Raw genomic sequence first — 25,953 nt, 5'->3', positions numbered from 1 at the left:
AACACACTTGCCAGGTTTTGCCTGCAACCATGAGGCCTAGAGACTTACATTTGAAAAAAGAAAGCTGAAGTTCTCATGGTTGCAGTCGCTATGAGTTTGAGGAAAAATAACAAATATTGTGAATCTTGTGATAAATCCATGAGATTTGACAACTGTGGAATCACTTTAAGTGAGGTTGTTTACTGAAATCATTGATTTCCTGGGTCTGCCCCAGGCTTGGATATTTGTCATGAAATACTTATGGCATCTTCGAATTTGCACCTGTAAAACAAAGCCACATGCCTGTCCCCTTTGCAGGCTGTCTTCTTTATCTCCTTATTCCTGTGCAGATCTTATTTCCTGCCCCATTAGGTGGGTTGGAAGGGAGGTGGATTGTGCCTTCAAAATAATACTCAAAATTGGGGTATGGGCTAGGAGGTGTGGAAGGAGAGAAAGGTCTTGTCCTACCCCCATCCCCTCCCCCAAAAAACCCTTGATCACTTTGTGGGATGGGGAAGGGACAGATGGATTATCTTCAACTTGATAGGACAGTCGTCTTCCTGAGAATGCCTTTTCTCATTGTTTCCTTGTACTCCAGAAGCTGGATATGAGTCAGCAGTGTGCCCTCATTGTCAAGAAGGCCAACGGCATATTGGGCTGTATTAGTAGGAGTATTGCCAGGAGATCGAGGGAAGTGATTATTCCCCTCTATTTGACACTGGTGATGCCACACCTGGAGTATTGTGTCCAGTTTTGGTCCCCCCCACTACAGAAGAGATATGGACAAATTGGAGAGAGTCCCACGGAGGGCAACGAAAATGATTAGCGGGCTGGGGCACATGATTTACGAGGAGAGGCTGAGGGAACTGGGGTTATTTAGTCTGCAGAAGAGAAGAGTGAGGGGGGATTTGATAGCAGCCTTCAACTACCTGAAGGGGGGTTCCAAAGAGGATGGAGCTAGGCTGTTCTCAGTGGTGGCAGATGACAGAACAAGAAGCAATGGTCTCAACTTGCAGTGCAGGAGGTCTAGGTTGGATATTAGGAAACACTATTTCACTAGGAGGGTGGTGAAGCACTGGAATGGGGTTACCTAGGGAGTGGTGGACTCTCCATCCTTATTGGTTTTTAAGGCCCAGCTTGACAAAGCCTTGGCTGGGATGATTTAGTTGGTGTTGGTCCTGCTTTGAGCAGGGGATTGGACTAGATGACCTCCTGAGGTCTCTTCCAACCCTAATATTCTATGATTCTACTCCCCCATCTGTTGTCTCTTATTTTATACTTAGATTATAAGATCTTTGTGGCAGGACTGTCTCTATTTTGTTTGTACATTGCCTAGCTCAATGGGGTCCTGTTCCATGCCTGAGGCTACTAGATGCTAAGATACTACAAATAATAAGTCATTAACAGGAAAGAAAATGAAGCACCAGTATGGTGGGTACTGGAAGTGGAAAAACATCTTTTTTTCCATTATTCATAGGTTATGAATAATCTAAAATTATCTAAAGTACTCCTAGTTGATCCATATGCTGCGGAAGATCAACACAGCCCTTGTAAAGTGAAATCATGCCTCATCAATCTATCAGGATTCTTTGAGGGTGTCAACAAGAATGTGGACAAGAATGATCCAGTTGATATGGTGTACTTGGACTTTCAGAAAGCTTTGATAAGGTCCCATACCAAAGGCTCTTGAGCAAAGTATGCAGTCATGAGATAAGAGGGAAGGTCCTCTCAATGATCAGTGACTGTTAAAACATAAGAAACAAGGGGTAGAAATAAATGGTCAGTTTTCGCAATGGAGAGAGGTAAATAGCGGGCTTCCCCAAGGATCTGTACTGGGACCTGTGCTATTCAACATATTCATAAAAATACCTGGAAAAAGGGGTAAACAGAGAGGTGGCAAAATTTGAAGATGATAGTTAAGTCCAAAGCTAACTGCGAAGAGTTACAAAGGGATTTGACAAAATGGCAGATGAAATTCAGTGTTGATAAATGCAAAGTAATGCACGTTGGAAAACATTAATCCCAATGATGCATACAAAATAAGTGGTAACAACTAATTTAGACCCCATCAAGAAAGAGATCTTGGAGTCATCGTGGATATTTGTCAGAAAACATCTGCTCAATATGCAGCAGCAATCAACCCCCCTCACCCCCCCCCAAAAAAACCTAACAATGTTAGGAACCATTAGGAACGCTATCAATAATAAGAAAATATAATGACACTATATAAATCCCTGTTTGCCCATGCCTTGAATACTACATACAGTTCTGGTCAACCCATCACAAAAAAGATATATTAGAATTGGAGAAGATTTAGAGAAGGGGAACAAAAATGATTAGGGTATGGAACAGATTCCATATGATGAGAGGTTTAAAAAGACTTGGAATGGTTAGTTTAGAAAAGAGACAACTAAGAAGGGGATATGATGGACGTTTTTTATAAAATCATGAATGGTGTGGAGAAAGTGAACAGGCAAGTGTTGTTTCCTCTTTATGTAACACAAGAACTAGGGGGGTCACCCAATGAAATTAATAGGCAGCAGGCTTAAAACAAACACAAGGAAGTACTTCCTCACACAACACACAGTCAACTGTGGAACTCGTTGCCAGAGAATGTTGTGAAGGCCAAAAGTATAACTGGATTCAAAAAAAGAATTGCATAAGTTCGTGGAGGATAGATCATCAATGTTTGGCCTTGGCTACACTTGCAAGTTACAGCACTGTAAAGCCTACCCCAGCGCTGTAACTCACTCCCCGTCCACACTGGCAGGGCACTTACAGCGCTGTATCTCCCTGGGTACACCGCTGCAGGTACTCCACATCTCCGAGAGGAATAACAGCTGCAGCGGAGTGGCTACGACTCACGGGTGTGAGTGTAAATGCTTGCAGCGCTGTACTAATCACCTTGTCAAGTGGCCTATCCTCTCCATTCTTGTGACCGGCTGCAGGAATGCGGAAGTGCCGGTTTCAAAGCTCGTACCACAGAGAAAAGCAAGCAGTTTGCAGCTTGCTTTGAGTGAGTAAATGAATGAGCAGGGGGCCGGGAGTTCGGAACTTGCAAAATAGAGAGCTGACATGCTCCAAAAAGCACTCTCGCTCCCCCCACACTCCCTGTCACAATCCACCCCACCCTCCCGTTTTGAAAAGCACGTTGCAGCCACATGAATGCTGGGATAGCTGCCCATAATGCACTGCTCCCAACACAGCTGCAAGTGTGGCCACACCACTGCGCTGGCAGCTGTCAGTGTGGACAGACTGCAGCGCTTTTCCCTACTCAGCTGTACGAAGACAGGTTTACCTCACAGCGCTGTACAGCTGCAAGTGTAGCCAAGGCCTTTGTTAGGCAAGGTGGTCAGGGATGCAATCCCAGGCTCTGGGTGTCCCTAAACCTCTGACTGCCAGAAGCTGGGACTGGATGAGAGGGGATGGATCACTTAAGTGCCCTATTCTGTTCATTCCCTCTGAAGCACATGGCATTGGCCACTGTTGGAAGACAGGGTACTAGGCTGGATGGACCATTGGTCTGACCCACTATGGCCCTTTTTATGTTCTTATAAAGAAATAAAATTCTCAGCCCGTTTCTTTCTTGTTGCTTCTCTGACTCAGAATTTAAACAGCAGCAGAGACGTTTATCCTGTTGATTATGAAAATTTTGCATTTGTTTGGCAAGATATTCACTTTAAAAATAAATTCATATATTCCTAGTTTGGAAGAAGAGTGTGAATCTTCTCTTTGCACAGCTGCTTTAAGAGCCAGGAATCTGGAGCTCCACAATGATATGAAGAAGATTACTGCAGTCTTTGAGAAGTTACATGTATACATTAGTCTTATTGTCTTACCAAGTAAGTGTCCATTATGGCTCCAATCTGTTTGAATATGAAGGATGCTAATGCTTCCTGGTTTTGAACCAACCATATGCAAATATGAAACAAAAAAATAGGTCTTCACGGGACATCATAATGCACTCGCTAAGCTATAGGTGTTACACGTTAAATGCTGTTTGTAGAAAAAAGATGAAATGGGCCATTAGCTTTTGTAGTATAATCACTTGTTCCTTTATATCTTATACTGGCTTAAAAAGCCTACAGGAGAGCATTCAATCTTCAATTATTAGGTCAGAACCTTCTAGCACTTCCTCATCACCACCAAAACAGCCAGCTTCCCCCCGCCCCTCACACAAACAAAATACAACCCAAACAAATTTATAAGGTATCTTTCTAACTATAGTAGTATGTAAGTGAAACACAAAAAAAATCACGTAAACATCAGTTTAATGCTGTAAAATAAACATTGAAATATATAGTGGCAAAGTAAAAGCAGCAGCAAATGAGGTGTAACTGATCACTGGATTGACCCTAATTGACCCTTTATAGAGGAAAAAAGGGCTCCTGGTAAAAATAACCATTATCTTGGATAGTAAAAGATATTGCAACAACTGTGTAGATTTCATACTACATAGTGAATTGATTTTCAAACCAAAATACTCTGGTGTAATTGCAATGTCTGAGCAAAATCTAAAGTTTAGAAGACTGACTTGCTTGTGTTAGCAAAATTCAATTTAAAAAAAAAAAAAGATTTCATTAATAATTATGGGTCAAGTTCAGTTAACAAGTCTTGCTTCCTCAGTGCTAAAGATAAAACCTGCAAATATTTCCACCATTCAGAAACCAGATAACTTTCAGGGTTTGATATATTTTTTAAATTGATTATTGAATATAGACTTGTCAACTTTCTTGCATGGTTTTTAGGTATAAAACCAGAAGGGCTGCTTCGGACAAATTACAGTTCAGTATTCACACATGTTGCTGCAGGTCTTCATGGATTTCATAATGTTATGAAAGGTGAGAATAAACGAGGGGTAAGCAATTTAAAATGGGCTATATCTTAATTATTGAATGTCTGGTTTTGAAAGTAAGGCTAAGTATATCTACATCCAGTAACTTAGCTTGTAAAGGGTTATGTTAAAGGTTGAAAGACCTAAAATTAGACCACCCAACATAATTTTAATTTGCAGGTTTGTGTATGCGTATTGTGGTGCCTCCACTGTTCTGGTTGTCGCATTCATTCTTGTGAGTAGGTTGGGTATTAAAATAGACAATAATACTGCTCTGGGTGCTTCAGAGAGCAGGATTCTTCTGGTTTCAGTGCTCTGCTCACTCTAATGAAACTGACATGTAGAATGGAAGGACAATGAAATGTACATTCTATAATCATAGGACTGGAAAGGACCCTGAGAGGTCATCTAGTCCCCTGCATTCATGCCAGGACTAAGCATTATCTAGACCATCCCTGACAGGTGTTTGTCTAATCTGCTCTTAAAAATCTCCAATGATGGAGATTCCACAACCTCCCTAGGCAATGTATTCCAGTGCTTAACCACCCTGACAGGAAGTTTTCCTAATGTCCAACTTAAACCTCCCCTGCTGCAATTTAAGCCCATTGCTTCTTGTCCTATCCTCAGAGGTTAAGAACAATTCTTCTCCCTCCTCCTTGTAACAACCTTTTATGTACTTGAAACCCGTTATCATGTCCCTTCTTAGTCTTCTCTGTTCCAGACTAAAGAAACCCATTTTTTTCAGTCTTCCCTCATAGGTCATGTTTTCTAGACCTTTAATCACTTTTGTTGCTCTTCTAATACCTCCCAGAATGATGTTCGCTTTTTTTGCAACAGTGTTACACTGTTGACTCATATTTAGTTTGTGGTCCGCTATGACCCCCAGATCCCTTTCCGCAGTACTCCTTCCTAGGCAATCATTTCCCATTTTGTATGTGTGCAATTGATTGTGCCTTCCTAAATGGAGTACTTTGCATTTGTCCTTATTGAATTTCATCCTATTTACTTCAGACAATTTCTCCAGTTTGTCCAGATCATTTTGAATTTTAATCCTATCCTCCAAAGCACTTGCAACCCCTCCCAGCTTGGTATCGTCCACAAACTTTATAAGTGTACTCTCTATGCCATTATCTAAATCACTGATGAAGATATTGAACAGAACCGGACCCACAACTGATCCCTGTGGGACCCCACTCATTATGCCCTTCCAGCATGACTGTGAACCACTGATAACTACTCTCTGTGAACAGTTTTCCAACCAGTTTTGCATCCACCTTATAGTAGCTCCATCTAGGTTGCATTTCCCTAGTTTGTTTATGAGAAAGTCATGCGAGACCGTATGAAAAGCTTTACTAAAGTCAAGATATGCCACGTCTACAGCTTCCCCCCCCCACCCCCCATCTACTCCCCTATGAAATGTATATGCATGCCCACCGTCATAAACATCACAGCTGATGGAGAGTCTCAACCATCTGATACTGGAATTTTCCTAACAGTTTTCTCCATGGAGGGGATGGGGCTGAGGATTTTCTCTGAACTAGAATATGTATAATAAATGAGAAACTTGAGAGCTGCTCAGCTCTGCTGACTTTTTCACAGAAGGTATAATTTAATGATGTATAGAAGACATCGCTATATTGTGCAAACAAACTGTATTGTATTTGACTTTTTTTATTAGTGCTAGTTGGTTACTAATTTTGGGGGGTGGTTAATTCAAATTATTTTAAAATGCCGTTACAAAATGCTAAATGTTGTTAGAACTCTTTCTAGAACCAAGACTATTGAGATTTTTGGCGCTAAAGGAAAGAAGGGTAAATTTAGTTGACTTATTTTTATACTGTAACTCTAGTCAGCTGTATAAATATTAACATTCTGTAATTGTCAATGAGATTTCCATTGTTCAGTCTGTTAGCAATATTACTGCAGTTTATTACTACATATTGCGGTTCATGTTTTTAAAAGGTGGTTGTACTGGAGATCATTAGTTCAATCTTAATTTTATTTTTGTTTTCAATACACCCTTACAAAATGGACAAATTATCATTGAAGCAATAACAGACACAATAGGTTTACTGGGAACCAGAGGATATGTTGTTGAAAGAGACTAACGAAGATTCCTTGCTGAACAAAAATAACCACAAAGAGGAGGAGAAATTGTTGCACCATTAGGATGGTGAAAAGCTGCTGAGAAGTTTTGGGTTTCTTCTACTTTCCATATCATAGTTCATAAAAGGTAGCCAGGTGTCTAAGTCGGAAGAGTCTTTTCTAGCATATATTTTTTTTCATAGCACAGACTTGTCACAACAATCCCTCTTCCTAGTGCTTGTGAGCTGCTGCAACCTTGAGCAATTCATTTAGGGTCAGATTTTCAGAAGTGCCCAGCATCCACTAGCTCTTAATTGAAAGCAATTAAGGGTAGGGTATAGGAAAGAATATAATGTAGTATGTAGACAATTAACACAATGTAATTGTTTTCATTTAGAAATTTCCAAGCACTACAGTCAGAAAGCTGCCTTAGAACACGAGCTTCCAACAGCCACACAGAAACTTATAACAACAAATGACTGCATCTTGTCCTCGGTAGTGGCTTTAACAAATGGAGCAGGCAAGGTAATTTGTTTCCTAGCCAAAAATCTAATGGTGTCAACCTAGAGTAGAGTTTAAAATCTCTCACTTTTCTGACAGATTTAACTCATGTATAAAGATCTCAGGATACCACAAAGTATGTAAAGATTAAGGCTGTCGATTAATCGCAGTTAAAAAAATTTATCACAGTTTTAATCGCACTGTTAAACAATAGACTATCTATAGAAATTTATTAAATACTTTGGATGTTTTTCTGCATTTTCATAGCTATTGTATTCTGTACTGTAATTGAAATCAAAGTGTATATTTTTGATTAAAAATATTTGCACTGCAAAATGATAAACAAAAGAAATGGTATTTTTCAATTCACCTCATACAAGTACTGTAGTGCAATCTTTGTTGTGAAAGTGCAACTTACAAGTGTAGATTTTTGTTGTTGTTACATAACTGCACTCAAAAATAAAAGAATGTAAAACTTCAGAGCCTACAAGTCCACTCAGTCCTACTTCTTGTTCAGCCAGTCGCTAAGACAAACAAGTTTGTTTACATTTACAAGAGATAATGCTGCCCTCTTCTTATTTACAATGTCACCAGAAAGTGAGAACAGGCATTTGCTTGGCACTTTTGTAGCTGGCATTGCAAGGTATTTACGTGCCAGATATGCTAAACATTTGTTTGCCCCTTCATGCTCTGGCCACCATTCCAGAGGACATGCTTCAATGCTTTAAAAAAAAAAAAAAGCATTAATTGAATTGGTGACTGAACTCCTTGGGGCAGAATTGTATGTCCCCTGCTCTGTTTTACCCGCATTCTGCCATATATTTCATGTTATAGCAGCCTTGGATGATGATCCAGTACGTGTTGTTCATTTTAAGAACACTTTCACTGCAGATTTGACAAAATGCAAAGAAGGTACCCATGTGAGATTTCGAAAGATAGCTACAGCACTTGACTCAAGTTTAAGAATCTGAAATGCCTTCCAAAATCTGAGAGGGACGAGGTGTGGAGCATGCTTTCAGAAGTCTTAAAAGAGAAAAATTCCGATGCAGAAACTACAGAACCTGAATCACCAATAAAGAAAATCAACCTTCTGCTGGTGGCATCTGACTCAAATAATGAAAAAGAACATGTCGGTCCACATTACTTTGGATTGTTATCAAGTAGAATCCATCATCAGCATGTCCTGTGGACTGGTGATTGAAGATGAAGAGACACATGAATATGTAGTGCATCTGGCACATAAATATCTTGCGACGCCGGCTACAACAGTGCCATGAGAACGCCTGTTCTCACTTTCAGATGACATTGTAAACAAGAAGTGGGCAGCATTATCTCCGGCAAATTTAAACAAACTTGTTCGTCTGAGCAATTGGCTGAACAAGAAGTAGGACTGAGTGAACTTGCAGGCTCTAAAATTTTACATTGTTTTATTTTTGAATGCAGTTTTTTTGTACATAATTCTACATTTGTAAGTTCAACTTTCATGATAGAGATTGCATTACAGTACTTGTATTAGGTGAATTGAAAAATACTATTTCTTTTCATTTTTTAAGGTGCAAATACTTGTAATCAAAAATAAATATAAAGTGAGTGCTGTACACTTCGTATTCTGTGTTGTAATTTGAAATCAATGTATTTGAAAATGTAGAAAACATCCAAAAATATTTAAATAAATCGTATTCTATTTAACGGTGCGATTAATCGCGATTAATTTTTTTAATTGCTTGACAGCCCTAGTAAAGATCTGTTATATTCTAAGATTTCCAGATCCATTTTTAAAAAGCTATTTGCATATTAGTTTGCTACTGTTGTGATACATCGCAGTACTGCCAAAGATACATGCTTAATAGGGGAGCAGGCACAATTGCGAATGATCTTTGTTTAGTTCATGCCTGTGCAATATGTGAGTTTTGTAAAGCCCCTAATAAATTTGTACTTGCAATTTTGCTATGAACTTCAGTTCCATGACTATTCTTTCTCTTTTGTTATTTCTGCCACTTTTTTCTATTTAAAGTAAAAATCTTTCTTGACCTGTCTAGATTGCCTCATTCTTTAGCAACAACTTAGACCACTTCACGGCTTCATTGAGCTGTGGGCCTAAGGGAGGGACAGAGTTCATCAGCCCTCTATCAGCTGAATGTATGCTCCAGTACAAGAAGAAAGCAGTTGCCTACATGAAATCTTTAAAGAAGGTGTGTTCAGCTAACATTTACATTCAAGTAGAGAAGGCAAAGGATTGTATCTAATTCAGTTACCTTAGACAATAGAATCCTCTTAATCAGGATGCCATATGGAATGGACTTTCCTCCCCCATGAAACAAAAATTAATGGTTATCAGAACCATTTTAATAGTACAGTAGAACCTCAGAGTTGTAAACTCCAGTGTTACGGACTGACCAACCACACACCTCATTTGGAACCGGAAGTACACAATCGAGCAGCATCAGAGACCAAAAATAATAAAAAAGCAAATACAATACACTACTGTGTTAAACGTAAACTGCTAAAAAAATAAAATAAAGGGAAAGCATTTTTTTCTGCATAATAAAGTGTCAAAGCTGTATTAAGTCAATATTCGGTTGTAAACTTTTGAAAGAACCACCATAATGTTTTGTTCAGAGTTACGAACATTTCAGAGTTAAGAACAACCTCCATTCCCAAGGTGTTCGTAACTCTGAGGTTCTACTGTAAGGCTGTTGTCTGGGGGTGGAGGTGGCAGAGCACCCTGGGTTGAGAGCAAGCTCTGATCTTACTGTTTGCCCAGTTTCGCCAGTAGGGTCAGCTGCAAGACTGCTAGAAAGATAGTCCACCTGTATATGTAGTTTGTTCTTTCCATATGAATAGCCAGGAACATACATGTGGAATGTGAAATTTACTGTATTTCTTTGAAGGGACTGGCAACCGTTAGCGAGGCAAATTGACAAAAACAGCATAAAGTGGAAACACAAAATGTTTATATAAGGGTGAAAAAGTACTTTGCAAATAATGAACCCTGCTAAACCAAAAGATTCAAGCACCACTAAATCTCCCCAAAAAGCTTACATTGATTCCTTGGGGGGATGTCCCAGTTAAGCAGACTTCAAACATGTCCTAAGTGGCATGTATACTGTACTAATCATTTTGCCTTGCTTGGAGACCCAACTGGCTTGTATTACTAGATAGGGAAACGAAATGAAAGAAATTTTAAACATGCAAAGCAGAACTCTTCACATTGCTTTAGCAAGGACAGTGGGGATGCAGGGAGGAGGAGAACAAGAAAAGAACATGGAAAATATATAATCTGATATACTGTGAAAGCCTTTGCTGTTTCTTTGGTTATAGCCCTATTCAGATTCAGTGCCTTATGAAGAGGCTTTGGCCAATCGCAGAGTTCTTCTGAGTTCCACAGAAAGTAGAGAAGGTCTTGCACAACAGGTATTCTTGTATATATTTTGACAAATATGTGTTAACACTTTTTTCTAATAAAAACAGTTTGCTATTTCTAAAGGTCACATGTATTAATTTGAGTTAGTCTGTTATAAATACATCTAAAATTTCAATTTTGTATCTGTAAACTCTGACATTATACTTGCTTTACCATTTCTATAATTATTTGCAAGCTGATCTATAAAGTCTGTTCTTATTAGGGAGAACTTGTCTTGAGCCTTCTTCATTTGAATGTCTAGTTCACATTTCTGTAATAGGAAGAGAGTCATAACCTTTTAGTAAAAAGAATTCTGGAATTATAGATGTAGGATGGAGAAGGGAATTTGATTTGGTTTGAGCCTAGCACAAACTACAAAGATGGAAACTTTTGCCCAGTCACTAAACTGATGTTTGCGTGCACTTTTGAGAAGGAAGAACTGATATGACAACCTAATTATCACCCATCTGAAGTTACATTTTTAATTAGAATGTTATTGCACCACCAAAAACTGAAACCCGTTTGACAAAGCAAATAAAGGGCTGTACAATACTTTGATTCAGGATGAGTATCTTATTCCTCACAAAGATATGCTGCACTGTTACACAAGAAATTATCAGAGGGGTTCTTACTTTATAAAACAAATGGCCCTCCTCAATTTGAGACTTCAGATAAGATTGTAGATTTCCCATTTGTTCAGTTTACAGTGAACAGTAGCTTTCTGTATTACGGCCAAACAATAGTATCCAGAAACAGTGGAGTTTTGCTTTCCCATAACACAATACTTTAGAATAGGCCACCTCAACAGCAGCATTATGCTAATTTTCCACTGAAAACATGAGATCAGATTAGTTTTTTACAGAATACTTAATTTGGCAAGAAATGCAAAATGCAAAATATATGCAATTTAGTCTAGTATGCATTATTTAGCATTTCCTGTTCAATTTGGTCATTTCTTGCTCTGTTTTTTTAAAGAAATGATCTCTTGGACTTTGTACTATGTCTCATAACTTTACTTTCCAGTCAAAGTACTTTCCTCCTTCAGTTCACAAATGTGTGTTTAGCTCTTATTCTCAGATATATGGTATGTTTGATCTGGCATTACCATTCTTATTGTATTCCTGCACTCAGGAGGTAAGATTATGTAGAAGTATATTTATCTGAAGGGATTTTTAATTTAAAATGTATCTATTTGATTACTTGGAATTTAAAATATGCATTCTATTAATCTTAAATGGTCACTGGCAGAAAAAAATGAATTACGAAGTGTCCTAGAGGATCTGTAAGCTTTGGAGTTGATCTCTGGAAGCTCTGGGGCAAGAGGAAGCTAAACAAAGTTTAATTTGTTCTCTTGAGAATCCATATGCTGAGTATATGTCAAACTTTAGGGATTAGGTAGTGGCTAGTTTGGATAGACTGGGGCCAAGCTAAAGCAGAGGCTAACCGCTCTAGATCAGCGGTTCTCAAACTGTGGGTTGGGACCCCAAAGTGGGTCGCAACCCAGTTTTAATGGGGTCGCCACGGCTGGTGTTACACTTGCTGGGGCCGGGGCTGAAGCCTAAGACTGAGCCCCACTGCCAGGGGCTGAAGCCCAAGGGCTTCAGCCCTGGGTGGCAGGGCTCAGGCTTTGGTTTCAGCCCTGGGGGGCAGGGCTCAGGTTACAGTCCCCCTTCCTCAAGGCTGAAGCCCTTGGGGTTCAGCTTTGTCCCCCCCCCCCCCCCCCCAGCCTGGTTCGGCGGGGCTCCGGCTTCGGTCCCCCTCCTGGGGTCTTGTAGTAATTTTTGTTGTCCGAAGCGGGTCGCAGTGCAATGAAGTTTGAGAACACTTGCTCTGGATATTAACTACCTGATCAGTGCAAAGAAATCAGTGGGTTGTTAATGAGCTTTTAATAAATGGAAAATATCTTGTTTAGAGTGTACTAAGGAAGAGGAGTTTAAATGAAATGTATGTGGAATTTTCCAAGACTAAATATTTTTCTATGGCTCTTGAGGAATTGCAGCCCATAAATTTAATTTGTATTGTGTTTATTCCTTTATTTTTGCAACATGTTTGTTATCAGCTCGCAAATCTTAAAGCTGTGAAATGGCTGGCTGGAGCCAGGCATACTGCTGTTCAAATTTCCACACACAGTTCTTCTAATCCTGACCTACAACTACTTTTGATATTCTAGCCGTGGATCCCCCTTAATGGAAGATTGCCAATTGTGCTGACTCTTGTGATGTGCAGATATGCAGTAGGGACCAATTGAAACCATTTAAACACATTTCTACTTGTGACCTAAGCATATTAAACCTAGAACTTTGGGCCTTTAGGCATTAACCTGCTGTACCATCTAATCTCATTCACTTACTTAGACCATATGTCTTCGGGTAATTCTTAATTTAATTCCCAACACGTCACATTCTTTCTACAATTCAAACACAGTTAACTTTTCCTTCTTAAGGTCCAGCAAAGTTTGGAGAAGATTGCAAAACTGGAGCAGGAAAAGGAACATTGGATGCTTGAGGCCCAGCTAGCCAAAATTAAGTTAGAGAGAGAAAACCAGAAGCTAAAGAGCTCACTTAGTGGACAGTTGATTGAGCCTATGCCAGAAAATTCTGTTCTGCTGAATGCAGCCGAAGGAGAGAAAGAAGAAGCCATAAAAAAGACTTCAAGGGAGCCTGTTAAAAGAATGAGTCTGGTAAGTGACTTTTTCCTCAGATCCTTTTATTTCTCAATGTGCTGGAGGAAAGATCTTTTACACTTGGAAACAGCAACTTTTTGGTAATATTGTTTGATCAATGGAACAATATCATTTGAGGTTTTAATTATGACATCATCCACATTAAATTTAAAGCAGTTTTGAGTCTAAATCAAGTTGACAGCTGATGTCTCCTGCAGAATGCAGGCCTTAGTGATTGTTTTTTGTATTTTTGGTTTTTTTAGAGACACCTGTCTTGTTCTGCAACTTCATTAATATTACTTATAGGTCCACAAAAGTCATATTGGTAGGAGATGTAAAGAACTGACTTTAAAAATCAGAATCAAAAGTATACAGAGAGCTGGTATCCTGCAAGAAGTAACTTACTTAGAGTTGGCCTAAAATATTTACATTTCTCTTGTAGACAATATTTTTAGACTACTTAAGCATCGTTGGAAGATACAAATGCTGCTTACCTGTAATATATCAAATTCATGATCTGCTAATAAATTGTAACTAGGATAGCTTCCTTGAACTGATAGTGTATATTTGTTATAAAGAATAATGTGGACCTGTGATTACTTATAACAGTTATAGCTTATAACAGAATTAACCTTCTTTGCCTTTGCCGTGTCCTGTTGTTCGGTGTCGGTGGCTCGTGTTCTTTGTCTCCAAGCATTCTTGTCAAGTGTGTCTTCCAAGCTGAAACTAAACTTCCTCATGTTAAAAGAATGAGGAGTACTTGTAGCACCTTTGAGACTAACAAATTTATTTGGGCATAAGCTTTCGTGGGCTAAAACCCACTTCATCGGATGCATGCAGTGGAAAATACAGTAGGAAGATCTCTCTCTCTCTCTCTCACACACACACACACACACACACACACACACACACACACACACACACACACACACACACACTGTGAAAAAATGGGTGTTGCCATACCAACTATAACGAGACTAATCAATTAAGGTGGACTATTATCAGCAGGAGGAAAACAAACTTTTGTAGTGATAATCAGGATGGCCCATTTCCAACAGTTGACAAGAAGGTGTGAGTAACAGTAGGGGGAAAAATAAGCATGGGGAAATAGTTTTACTTTGTGTAATGACCCATCCACTCCCAGTCTTTATTCAATCCTAATTTAATGGTGTCCAGTTGGCAAATTAATTCCAGTTCAACAGTTTCTCGTTGGAGTCTGTTTTTGAAGTTTTTTGTTGGAGTATTGAGACGTTTACGTCTGTAATTGAGGGTCCAGGGAGATTGAAGTGTTCTCCGACTGGTTTTGAATGTTATAATTCTTGACATCTGATTTGTGTCCATTTATTCTTGTGCATAGAGACTGTCCTGCCATGTACATTGGCCAAACCGAGGGGCATTGCTGGCATATGATGGCATATATCACATTGGTAGATGTGCAGGTGAACGAGTCTCTGATTGTGTGGCTGATGTGATTAGGTCTTACGATGTCCGTTGAATAGGTATGTGGACAGAGTTGGCAACAGGCTTTGTTGCAAGGATAGGTTCCTTAATTAGTGTTTTTGTTGTGTGGTTGCTAATTTTTCCCCCCCTACTGTTACTGTTTTTTCTCCTGCTGATAATAGCCTACCTTAATTGATTAGTCTCGTTATAGTTGGTATGGCAACACCCATTTTTTCATGTTCTCTGTGTGTGTGTGTATATATATCTTCCTACTGTATTTTCCACTGCATGCATCCGATGAAGTGGATTTTAGCCCACGAAAGCTTATGCCCAAATAAATTTGTTGGTCTCTAAGGTGCCACAAGTACTCCTCGTTGTTTTTGCTGATGCAGACTAACATGGCTACCACTCTGAAACCTTCCTCATGTTGTTCTTCAGTGTCTTAAGCCACCTTTTTCTAAGTCTTCCTTGTGGTCTTTGTCCCATGACTACTAGCTCTTGTACTCTCTGGCAAACATCTCACATGATGCAGCTATCTCAGTCAATACTCCCTCACCTTTTCCACAATGGAGGCTATCTGAATCACTGCTTGTACCGTTTTATTGCGTACCCTATCAGCTCTTGTCTTACTCTGCGTCCATCTGAGTATTCTCATTTTGGCAGTGTAAAGTAGTTTTTCTCTTCCTCATTGGCCAGCATTCTGACCCAGACTTCAGGGCTGGCCTAATCATAATCTTATACACTTTGGTCTTTAATTTACTTACACAATTCCTACTGCAGAGAATTCCTGTCAACTTGGTCCATTTATACCAAGCACTCTTCATGTGGCTTCCAACATCTCCATCCACATTCCCATCATGGCCCAACACTGAACTGCGGTATTTAACTCTACACCATCTGAGTTTTACTGGCTTCTCGTTGTCCCTCTCAAGGAAGCATTGCACGAGTTCCATTTTGTATCGGCTGATTTGTAAGACATTTTCTTTTAATGCGACCGTCAATAGTTCTAGGTCTCTTTTCAGTTAATATTTATCTTCAGACCGTGATATAATGTCATCAGCGAAAAGCACACTGCATGGAGCCTCTCCCCTAATATCCTGCGTTAAGGTGTCCATTACAATCACACATAGGAATGGGTTTAAGGCTGATACTTGATTTAGACCTACCATCCCAGTGAATGACTTGCTGTAGCCACAGCAGCTTCTTGCTACTATTGTGCTATCCTAGTATATGTCTATGATAGCACTGGTCTACAATTTTTGAGACGTCGTCTGCTTCAGAGATAAAATGTGCTATTTATTATGTATTTTGATGTGCTGAATTCAAATATGACAATTAAAACAACTGGCTACTGTTTCTAAGATATTTAAGTTTTTACATTTTATGTCTATGTATATTGTGTAGATAGTAGAGTTTTAATCATAAATTGTAAACCTAGGTCTTTTCATGTGTTTATGGTTGCTTTACATGATAATATTTCACCTGTCCTGTTTATGTAACACTTTAAAAATCAGCAAAAGGGTTATATAAATAAAATTTATTATGAAACAAAAGGTAAACTATTATGTACATAGTTTAGTCCTATTCAGTGTCTACTCGGCGCTTCTTGGCTTGTCTCTTGTATTCATTAAATGGAGCATCTCTTGTCACTGTCCAGCAATAGTCTGCAAGCATTGATGGGCTCCATTTGCCCTGATAGCGTTTCTCCATTGTTGCAATGTCCTGGTGAAATCGCTTGCCGTGCCCGTCGCTCACTGCTCCGCAGTTCGATGGAAAAAAATCTAGATGAGAGTGCAAAAAATGTTTCTTTAGTGACATGTTGCAACCAAGGCTTTTGTATGCCTTGAGGAGGTTTTCCACCAACAACCTGTAGTTGTCTGCCTTGTTGTTTCCGAGAAAATTTATTGCCACTAACTGGAAGGCTTTCCATGCCGTCTTTTCCTTGCCACGCAGTGCATGGTCAAATGCATCATCTCGAAGAAGTTCATGAATCTGAGGAACAACAAAAAGACACCTTCCTTTATCTTAGCTTCACTTAACCTTGGAAATTTTCCACGGAGGTACTTGAAAGCTGCTTGTGTTTTGTCAATGGCCTTGACAAAGTTCTTCATCAGACCCAGCTTGATGTGTACGGGTGGTAACAAAACCTTCCTTGATTCAACAAGTGGTGGATGCTGAACACTTTTCCTCCCAGGCTCCAATGACTGTCGGAGTGGCCAATCTTTCTTGATGTAGTGGGAATCTCTTGCACGACTATCCCATTTGCAGAGAAAACAGCAGTACTTTGTGTATCCAGTCTGCAGACCAAGCAAGAGAGCAACAACCTTCAAATCGCCACAAAGCTGCCACTGATGTTGGTCATAGTTTATGCACCTCAAAAGTTGTTTCATGTTGTCATAGGTTTCCTTCATATGGACTGCATGACCAACTGGAATTGATGGCAAAACATTGCCATTATGCAGTAAAACAGCTTTAAGACTCGTCTTCGATGAATCAATGAACAGTCTCCACTCATCTGGATCGTGAACGATGTTGAGGGCTGCCATCACACCATCAATGTTGTTGCAGGCTACAAGATCACCTTCCATGAAGAAGAATGGGACAAGATCCTTTTGACGGTCACGGAACATGGAAACCCTAACATCACCTGCCAGGAGATTCCACTGCTGTAGTCTGGAGCCCAACAGCTCTGCCTTACTCTTGGGTAGTTCCAAATCCCTGACAAGGTCATTCAGCTCACCTTGTGTTATGAGGTGTGGTTCAGAGGAGGAGGATGGGAGAAAATGTGGGTCCTGTGACATTGATGGTTCAGGACCAGAAGTTTCATCCTCTTCCTCTTCCTCGTCTGACTCAAGTGAGAATGATTCTGGTGCATCAGGAACCGGCAGTCCTTCTCCGTGGGGTACTGGGCGTATAGCTGATGGAATGTTTGGATAATGCACAGTCCACTTTTTCTTCTTTGACACACCTTTCCCAACTGGAGGCACCATGCAGAAGTAACAATTGCTGGTATGATCTATTGGCTCCCTCCAAATCATTGGCACTGCAAAAGGCATAGATTTCCTTTTCCTGTTCAACCACTGGTGAAGATTTGTTGCACAAGTGTTGCAGCATATGTGTGGGGCCCACCTCTTGTCCTGATCTCCAATTTTGCAGCCAAAATAAAGGTGATAGGCTTTCTTAACCATAGTGGTTATACTGCGCTTTTGTGATGCAAAAGTCACTTCACCACAAACATAGCAGAAGTTATCTGCACTGTTCACACAAGTACGAGGCATCTCTGCTCACTTTGGCTAAACAGAAATGTGTCCCTTTGCAAAATCAAACACTGACAAATAAGAGAGCACGACACTGTATGATTTCTAGAGCTGATATAGGGCAATTTGTTCAGCAGAGTGATGTAAGCTTCGTTATGATTGCATCATCCATGACTTCTAGGAATAACATGATGCAATTCATATCATGTATGACGCAATACCAGCTTCAGATTGCATCATTCATTGTTTTGCCTAAAAAGCAAGTACTGTCCAAACCCAGTCATAGATTTATTCATAGATCCAGTCAAAGATGTATTTTAGTCATTTCTGGTTTAAATTGAGATCCCTTCCCTTTATAACTCACTTATCCTCCACCATTCCCAAGTCAAGGGTCGTATATACTGACCCAATAGCATATTTTGAAAACTAGAGCCAATCAACAATTTTAAGCATCATTTTCGTTCTCAGTGACCCAGAATTAGTAAAGTTTGACTACATTTATTTCAGAAGCATTTTGGCTGTAGAGCAGTGTAGTCTGAACATGTATCTCTGGCAGAATATGCAATTGCAGGCAACGCCATAACAGTTATATAGGAACTCTGTCATAAGCAGTCTCTAACTCAGGGGTCGGCAACCTTTCAGAGGTGGTGTGCCGAGTCTTCATTTATTCACTCTAATTTAAGGTTTTGCGTGCCAGTAATACATTTTAACATTTTTAGATGGTCTCTTTCTATAAGTCTATAATATATAACTAAACTATTGTTGTATGTAAAGTAAATAAGGTTTTAAAAATGTTTAGGAAGCTTCATTTAAAATTAAATTAAAATGCAGAGATCCCCAGACCAGTGGCCAGGACCCGGGCAGTGTGAGTGCCACTGAAAATCAGCTCATGTGCTGCAGGTTGCCTACCCCTGCTCTAAATCCACAAACATTAAGTGCAATTCCTTGCTTTTCTTCCTCTATATCTCCTGCAATATTTGGGCTGCAAACACTGCATCCATCATTTACCTTCCTGGCATAAACCCAAATTGGTTGTCACTTTATGCTCCAGTCCCTCCCAATAATTCTTTCCAGCCATTTAATCATGTGACTCATTATCTTGGTGGGTCAGTAATTACTACATTCTTGCATATCTCCCTTAGGCTTGAAGATAGGGAACAATGTGCTCTTCCTCTACTGATCAGGTATTTTTCCAGTATGGAGAATTAAGTTGAAAAAGTTCACCACCACAACTCCCTCACGACCGAATGCTTTAAGTGCTTCAGTGGATACACTATCCAGTCCCACTGCCTTCCCATATTTCATTGTCGCGATGTCTGAGTCTCCACCATGGTAATGGGTATTGAGAGGTTGTTGCTTGCTCATACTTCCCTCAACAGGTTTTTTGTATTCTTTTCATTGAGTAGTTTCACATAAAACCGCTGTCACCTCCTAATGATTTCACCATCTTCCACCAGTACTCTGTTTTTATTTTTGACTTGCTTCATGGCTCCCAAGTCCTATGTTTAAGACCTTTGCTTAATCTTGGCTAATCCTTTTTCCCCTTCCTTTGTTAGTAGTCCTGTGTATAAGGCTTTCGATGCCTGACCTTTAACTTCTGCATCCATTGTTTTTGATGTTTTCTTTACCAGCTTGTAAAGCTTGATCACTTAATCTTTTTTTTTTTTTAAGATTTCTTCCTCTGGTAGGAAGTGATTGATCTGGTACTTGTTGGCACCGCTTTTGTATGTAATTAAGTCTCCCTCTCTCTTGACAATCAGGCCATGGATTCTGGCTAAATCTAAGGTATCCTCACCAGCTTCGTTTGTGGTTCCAAAGCCTCGTCCTCTGTGACAGTTGTCATACCCTTCACTATGTTCTCCCCCATGTCTGTTGAGATCTGCTCCGATAATCAAGTACTCAGCTTGTGGTATTTCACTTATTTGGTCCAGCTTGATCTGGAATTCCTCCTTCTCCTCAATCGTAAAACCAACCTGTGGCGCATATCCACGTATAACATTAAATATTTATTCTAACTTTTATTAGCTGGTCACTCTTCCTTTCGACCCTCTCCATTTTGTCTTTTGGATACAAGCAATGTGCACTCTCCTTCTTTTCAGTGTCTCAGCTTCTTCTCTTGATTTCACAGCTCCTTCCCTCATCCAAAGAAGCCATATGTAAATCTTGGACTAGCTTGTTTAGCCGCAGGAGCCCAGAATGCAGTAGCCATTTCCCATTTTCCACAGCTGTTGGGCAAAGTGGCTGCATGCTGCTTCCAGGGGACGCCCTACCATTTTACTGATATATTACTTGAAGATGAAGACCCATAAAGCATGCGTGATAAGTAGGTTTGGCAGAATTCAGGGTTTTTTTTAATATTTATAAAATCAGTGTTTTGTTTTGTTTTTTAACTTTTTAATTTTTATCAATTTAAATTTTCACAGTGGGAAATTGAGGGGTGTCATGATGGGATGGAAAATAATTATTTAATAACAGAGTTTGAGGTTCAAAGTTAAAACTTGATGACCTTTAAAACACACATTGTCAACATCACATGTCAAAATAAGTAAATGTGTATATATTCCAGGCACAGTTTTGTTTGGCCTGTAGCTTCTGGGAACATTTCTGTGAGCCTTCTAGTTTCTTTAAAGGTGCGTCATTGGCTCTAGAAGTCCCATCTTTATCTCTGCCAGAAAGAACCTTTCCTACATAGCTGGGCTAGCCTGGGTTAAAGAAGATGTTTAAAAGCAGAAAGTAACAATTAGGAACATCCTCTGGACTCTGACGTGGAGGCCTGGTGCATCTTTGTTGGGACAGAACTATGGGGAAAGCCAAAGGAGCACAACCTCCAAGATGCTAGGGCTCTGCAAAATAGAAGAGGACAAACAAGTAGGCTTAAAAGTTACTCTAAAGAAAGTTAGGCAGATGCATGCTCTGTGTTGTGCCCAAATGGAAAAAGCTCTGCATTACCTTTCCATAGCTGACTCCAAATTTCACTGATTTTCCGTGTCCTTCAGCCTCATCTGTGTAAAGTATGTTCCTAAATTACATTTGCACCCTAGAATAAGCCTATGAAGATTTGTGCTCATGCCAGCTTTTGAACACTTAGCTCAGGCCTGGTCTACACTACGAGTTTAGGTCAAATTTAGCAGTGTTAAATCGAATTAAGCCTGGACACGTCCACACGACGAAGCCCTTTTTTTCGACTTAAAGGGCCCTTTAAACCGGTTTCTTTACTCCACCTCCGACGAGGGGATTAGCGCTAAAAACGGCCTTTGCGGGTCGGATTTGGGGTAGTGTGGACAGAATTCGACGTTATTGGCCTCCGGGAGCTATCCCACAGTGCTTCATTGTGAATGCTCTGGACAGCACTCTCAACTCAGATGCACTGACCAGGTAGACAGGAAAAGCCCCGCGAACTTTTGAATTTCATTTCCTGTTTGCCCAGCGTGGAGAGCACAAGTGACCATGCAGAACTCATCAGCACAGGTAACCATGATGGAGTCCCAGGATCGCAAAAGAGCTCCAGCATTGACAGAACGGGAGGTACGGGATCTGCTCGCTGTATGGGGAGATGAATCAGTGCTAGCTGAACTCCGTAGCAGTAAACGAAATGGCAAAATATTAGAAAAAGTCTCAAAGGCCATGAAGGACAGAGGCCATAACAGGGACGCACAGCAGTGCCGCGTGAAAATTAAGGAGCTAAGGCAAGCCTACCACAAAGCCAGAGAGGCAAACGGAAGGTCCGGGGCAGAGCCGCAAACATGCCGCTTCTACGCGGAGCTGCATGCCATGCTAGGGGGTGCAGCCACCACTACCCCAACCGTGTGCTTTGACTCCATCAATGGAGAATCACGCAACAGGGAAGCGGGTTCGGGGTACGAGGAAGATGATGATGAAGATAGCTCACAGCAAGGAAGCGGAGAAACCAGTTTCCCCAACAGCCAGGATATGTTTATCACCCTGGACCTGGAACCCGTAACCCCCGAACTCACCCAAGGCATGCTCCCAGACCCTGAGGGCACACAAGGGACCTCTGGTGAGTGTACCTTTGTAAATATTGCACATGGTTTAAAAGCAAGCGTGTTTAATGATTAATTTGCCCTGGCAATCGCGGCCAGTACAGCTACTGGAAAAGTCTGTTAACGTGTATGGGGATGGAGCGGAAATCCTCCAGGGACATCTCCAGAAAGCTCTCCTTCATGTACTCCCAAAGCCTTTGCAAAGGGTTTCTGGGGAGGGCTGCCTTATCCCGTCCGCCATGGTAGGACACTTTACCACGCCAGGCCAATAGCACGTAGTCTGGAATCATTGCATAACAAAGCACGGCAGCATATGGTCCTGGTGTTTGCTGGCATGCAGACAACATCCATTCCTTATCGCTCTTTGTTATCCTCAGGAGAGTGATATCATTCACGGTCACCTGGTTGAAATGGGGTGATTTTATTAAGGGGACATTCAGAGGTGCCCGTTCCTGCTCGGCTGAACAGAAATGTTCCCCGCTGTTAGCCACGCGGTAGGGGGGAGGGGTGAAGTGATCATCCCAGAGAATTGGGTGTGTGGAGGGGGGGTAGTTGGGTTTGTGCTGCATGTTAACCCGGAAACCGCAGCCCCTCCTTTTACATTGCAAACCTATTTTAAATGGACAACCCAATGGTATGGGAAATGAGGGCGCTACTGTTTGAAACCATTCCCACATGTTAAGAAGGTTAAAAAAGCCAAAAGACTGTGGCTTACCATGGCTGCCTGCAAGCCGAAATCTGTTGCCTGGCACTGCGTGAGTGATCTCTCACACCAAACCGGCAGGCCCTCAATATAAGAGGGAAAATGCGACCTTGTAACGAAAGCACATGTGCTGTGTAATGTGAACAGCAAAATTTAACGTGAAAGAGTGTACCCATTGTTCTCTAAAATGTGTCTTTTTTTAACCACCTCTCCCTTCTCCTCCACCAGCTGCAAATGTTTCTCCTTCACAGAGGCTAGTGAAGATAAGAAGGAGAAAACGGGGGACTCGGGATGATATGTTCTCGGAGCTCCAGATGTCCTCCTACGCTGACAGAGCACAGCGGAATGCGTGGAGGCAGTCAATGTCAGAGTGCAAAAAAGCACAATATGAACGAGAGGAGAGGTGGCGGGCTGAATCACGGGCTGAAGAGAGCAAGTGGCGGGCTGAAGAGGATAGGTGGCATCAGCTTGCTGACAGAAGGCAAGAGTCGATGCTCCGGCTGCTGGAGCATCAAACTGATATGCTCCAGCGTATGGTTGAGCTGCAGGAAAGGCAGCAGGAGCAGAGACCGCCGCTACAGCCCCTGTGTAACCAACAGCCCTCCTCCCCAAGTTCCATAGCCTCCTCACCCAGACGACCAAGAACGCGGTGGGGGGGGCCTCCAGCCACCCAGTCACTCCACCCCAGATGATTGCCGGAGCATCAGAAGGCTGGCCTTCAATAAGTGTTAAAGTTTTAAAGTTTTAAACTGCAGTGTGTCCTTTTCCTTCCCTCCTCCCCCACCCCTCCCGGGCTACCTTGGCAGTTATCCCCCTAGTTGTGTGATGAATTAATAAAGAATGCACGAATGTGAAGTAACAATGACTATTGCCTCTGGAAGCGGTGCTCGAAGGGGGGAAGGGAGGGTGGTTAGTTTACAGGGAAGTAGAGTGAACCGGGGGGCGGGGGGGGCGGAGGGTTCATCAAGGAGAAACAAACAGAAGTTTCACACCGTAGCCTGGCCAGTCACAAAACTCGTTTTCAAAGCTTCTCTGATGCGCACCGCACCCTGCTGTACTCTTCTAACCGCTCTGGTGTCTGGCTGCGCGTAATCAGCGGCCAGGCAATTTGCCTCAACCTCCCACCCCGCCATAAATGTCTCCCCCTTACTCTCACAGATATTGTGGGGCGCACAGCAAGCAGCAATAACAATTGGAATATTGGCTTCGCTGAGGTCTATCCGAGTCAGTAAACTGCGCCAGTGCGCTTTTAAACGTCCAAATGCACATTCCACCACCCTTCGGCACTTGCTCAGCCTATAGTTGAACAGGTCCTGACTACTGTCCAGGCTGCCTGTGTACGGCTTCATGAGCCATGGCATTAAGGGGTAGGCTGGGTCCCCAAGGATAACGATAGGCATTTCAACATCCCCAACGGTTATTTTCTGGTCTGGGAAGAAAGTCCCTTCCTCCAGCTTTTGAAACAGAGCAGAGTTCCTGAAGACGCGAGCATCATGTACCTTTCCTGGCCATCCCACGTTGATGTTAGTGAAACGTCCCTTGTGATCCACCAGGGCTTGCAGCAGCATTGAAAAGTAGCTCTTGCGGTTTATGTACTCGGTGGCTTGGTGCTCCGGTGACAAGATAGGGATATGGGTTCCGTCTATCGCCCCACCACAGTTTGGGAATCCCATTGCAGCAAAGCCATCCACTATGACCTGCACGTTTCCCAGAGTCACTACTCTTGATATCAGCAGGTCTTTGATTGTGCTGGCTACTTGGATCTCAGCAGCCCCCACAGTAGATTTGCCCACTCCAAATTGATTCCCGACTGACCGGTAGCTGTCTGGCGTTGCAAGCTTCCACAGGGCTATCGCCACTCGCTTCTCAACTGTGAGGGCTGCTCTCATCCTGGTATTCTGGTGCTTCAGGGCAGGGGAAAGCAAGTCACAAAGTTCCATGAAAGTGCCCTTACGCATGCGAAAGTTTCGCAGCCGCTGGGAATCATCCCACACCTGCAACACGATGCGGTCCCACCAGTCTGTGCTTGTTTCCTGGGCCCAGAATCGGCGTTCCACGGCATGAACCTGCCCCAGTAACACCATGATTTGCACATTGCTGGGGCTTGTACTTTGTGAGAGGTCTATGTCCATGTCAATTTCCTCATCACTCTCGTCGCCGCGCTGCAATCGCCTCCTCGCCTGGTTTTGCTTTGGCACGTTCTGGCTCTGCATATACTCCAGGACAATGTGCGTGGTCTTCATAGTGCTCATAATTGCCGCGGTGATCTGAGCATGCTCCATGATCCCAGTGCTATGGCGTCTGGGCTGAAAAAAGGCGCGAAACTATTGTCTGACGGAGGGAGGGGCGAGTGACGACATGGCTTACAGGTACAGGGAATTAAATCAACAAAGGTGGCTGTGCATCAGGGAGAAACACAAACAACTGTCACACAGAATGGCCCCCCCAAAGATTGAACTCAAAACCCTGGGTTTAGCAGGCCGTTGATTTCACGGAGGGAAGGGGAAGCAAATGAATACAGAACAAATGTGGTCCATCTATTTTTTACATCTTAAGCTGGCAGCAGACGGTGCAGCATGACTGATAGCCATCGGCATCTTCTGGGTGCTTGGCAGAAGATGCTGTACTACGACTGCTAGCCATCATCGTCAAGACGGTTCAATAGGACTGCCGGCAGGACTGAGTCTCCAGGAGACAAAACATGTCTGCCCAGGTGCCTCTGATCGAACTCACTGAGGAATATGACAATGACGGATATCAATCGTAATACATCATCTACTGCCAAAAGGCAATTAGCTGCTGCTGTGTAGCAATGCAGTACCACGTCTGCCGGCACCCAGATGACATATGGTGACGGTGAGCTGAGCTGAGCGGGCTCCATGCTTGCCGTGGTATGTTGTTTGCACAGGTAACCCAGGTAAAAAGGCGCGAATCGATTGTCTGCCGTTGCTCTGACGGAGGGGGAGGGGCCTGACGACATGTACCCAGAACCTCCCGCAACACTGTTTTTGCATCATCAGGCATTGGGATCTCAACCCAGAATTCCAATGGGCGGCGGAGACTGCGGGAACTGTGGGATAGCTACCCA

At 41.9% G+C, this 25,953-nt stretch overlaps 1 protein-coding gene across 1 annotated transcript in view; it reads left to right on the top strand.

Annotated features, from left to right (window-relative positions):
* The window catches only part of PPP1R21 (protein phosphatase 1 regulatory subunit 21), a 90,635-nt gene that overhangs the window by 52,290 nt on the left and 12,392 nt on the right, over window positions 1-25,953 (top strand). Inside the window, exons 12-17 of the mRNA XM_065400986.1 lie at window positions 3,685-3,821; window positions 4,728-4,820; window positions 7,296-7,423; window positions 9,439-9,591; window positions 10,721-10,813; window positions 13,246-13,482. Of these exons, the coding sequence (XP_065257058.1) occupies window positions 3,685-3,821; window positions 4,728-4,820; window positions 7,296-7,423; window positions 9,439-9,591; window positions 10,721-10,813; window positions 13,246-13,482 (841 nt within the window). The remainder of the gene's footprint in view (window positions 1-3,684; window positions 3,822-4,727; window positions 4,821-7,295; window positions 7,424-9,438; window positions 9,592-10,720; window positions 10,814-13,245; window positions 13,483-25,953) is intronic.

The sequence above is a fragment of the Emys orbicularis genome, chromosome 3 (assembly GCF_028017835.1).
Source record: "Emys orbicularis isolate rEmyOrb1 chromosome 3, rEmyOrb1.hap1, whole genome shotgun sequence".
Classification (NCBI taxonomy): Eukaryota; Metazoa; Chordata; order Testudines; family Emydidae; genus Emys; species Emys orbicularis.
This window is presented reverse-complemented; position numbering and strand designations above follow the sequence as displayed.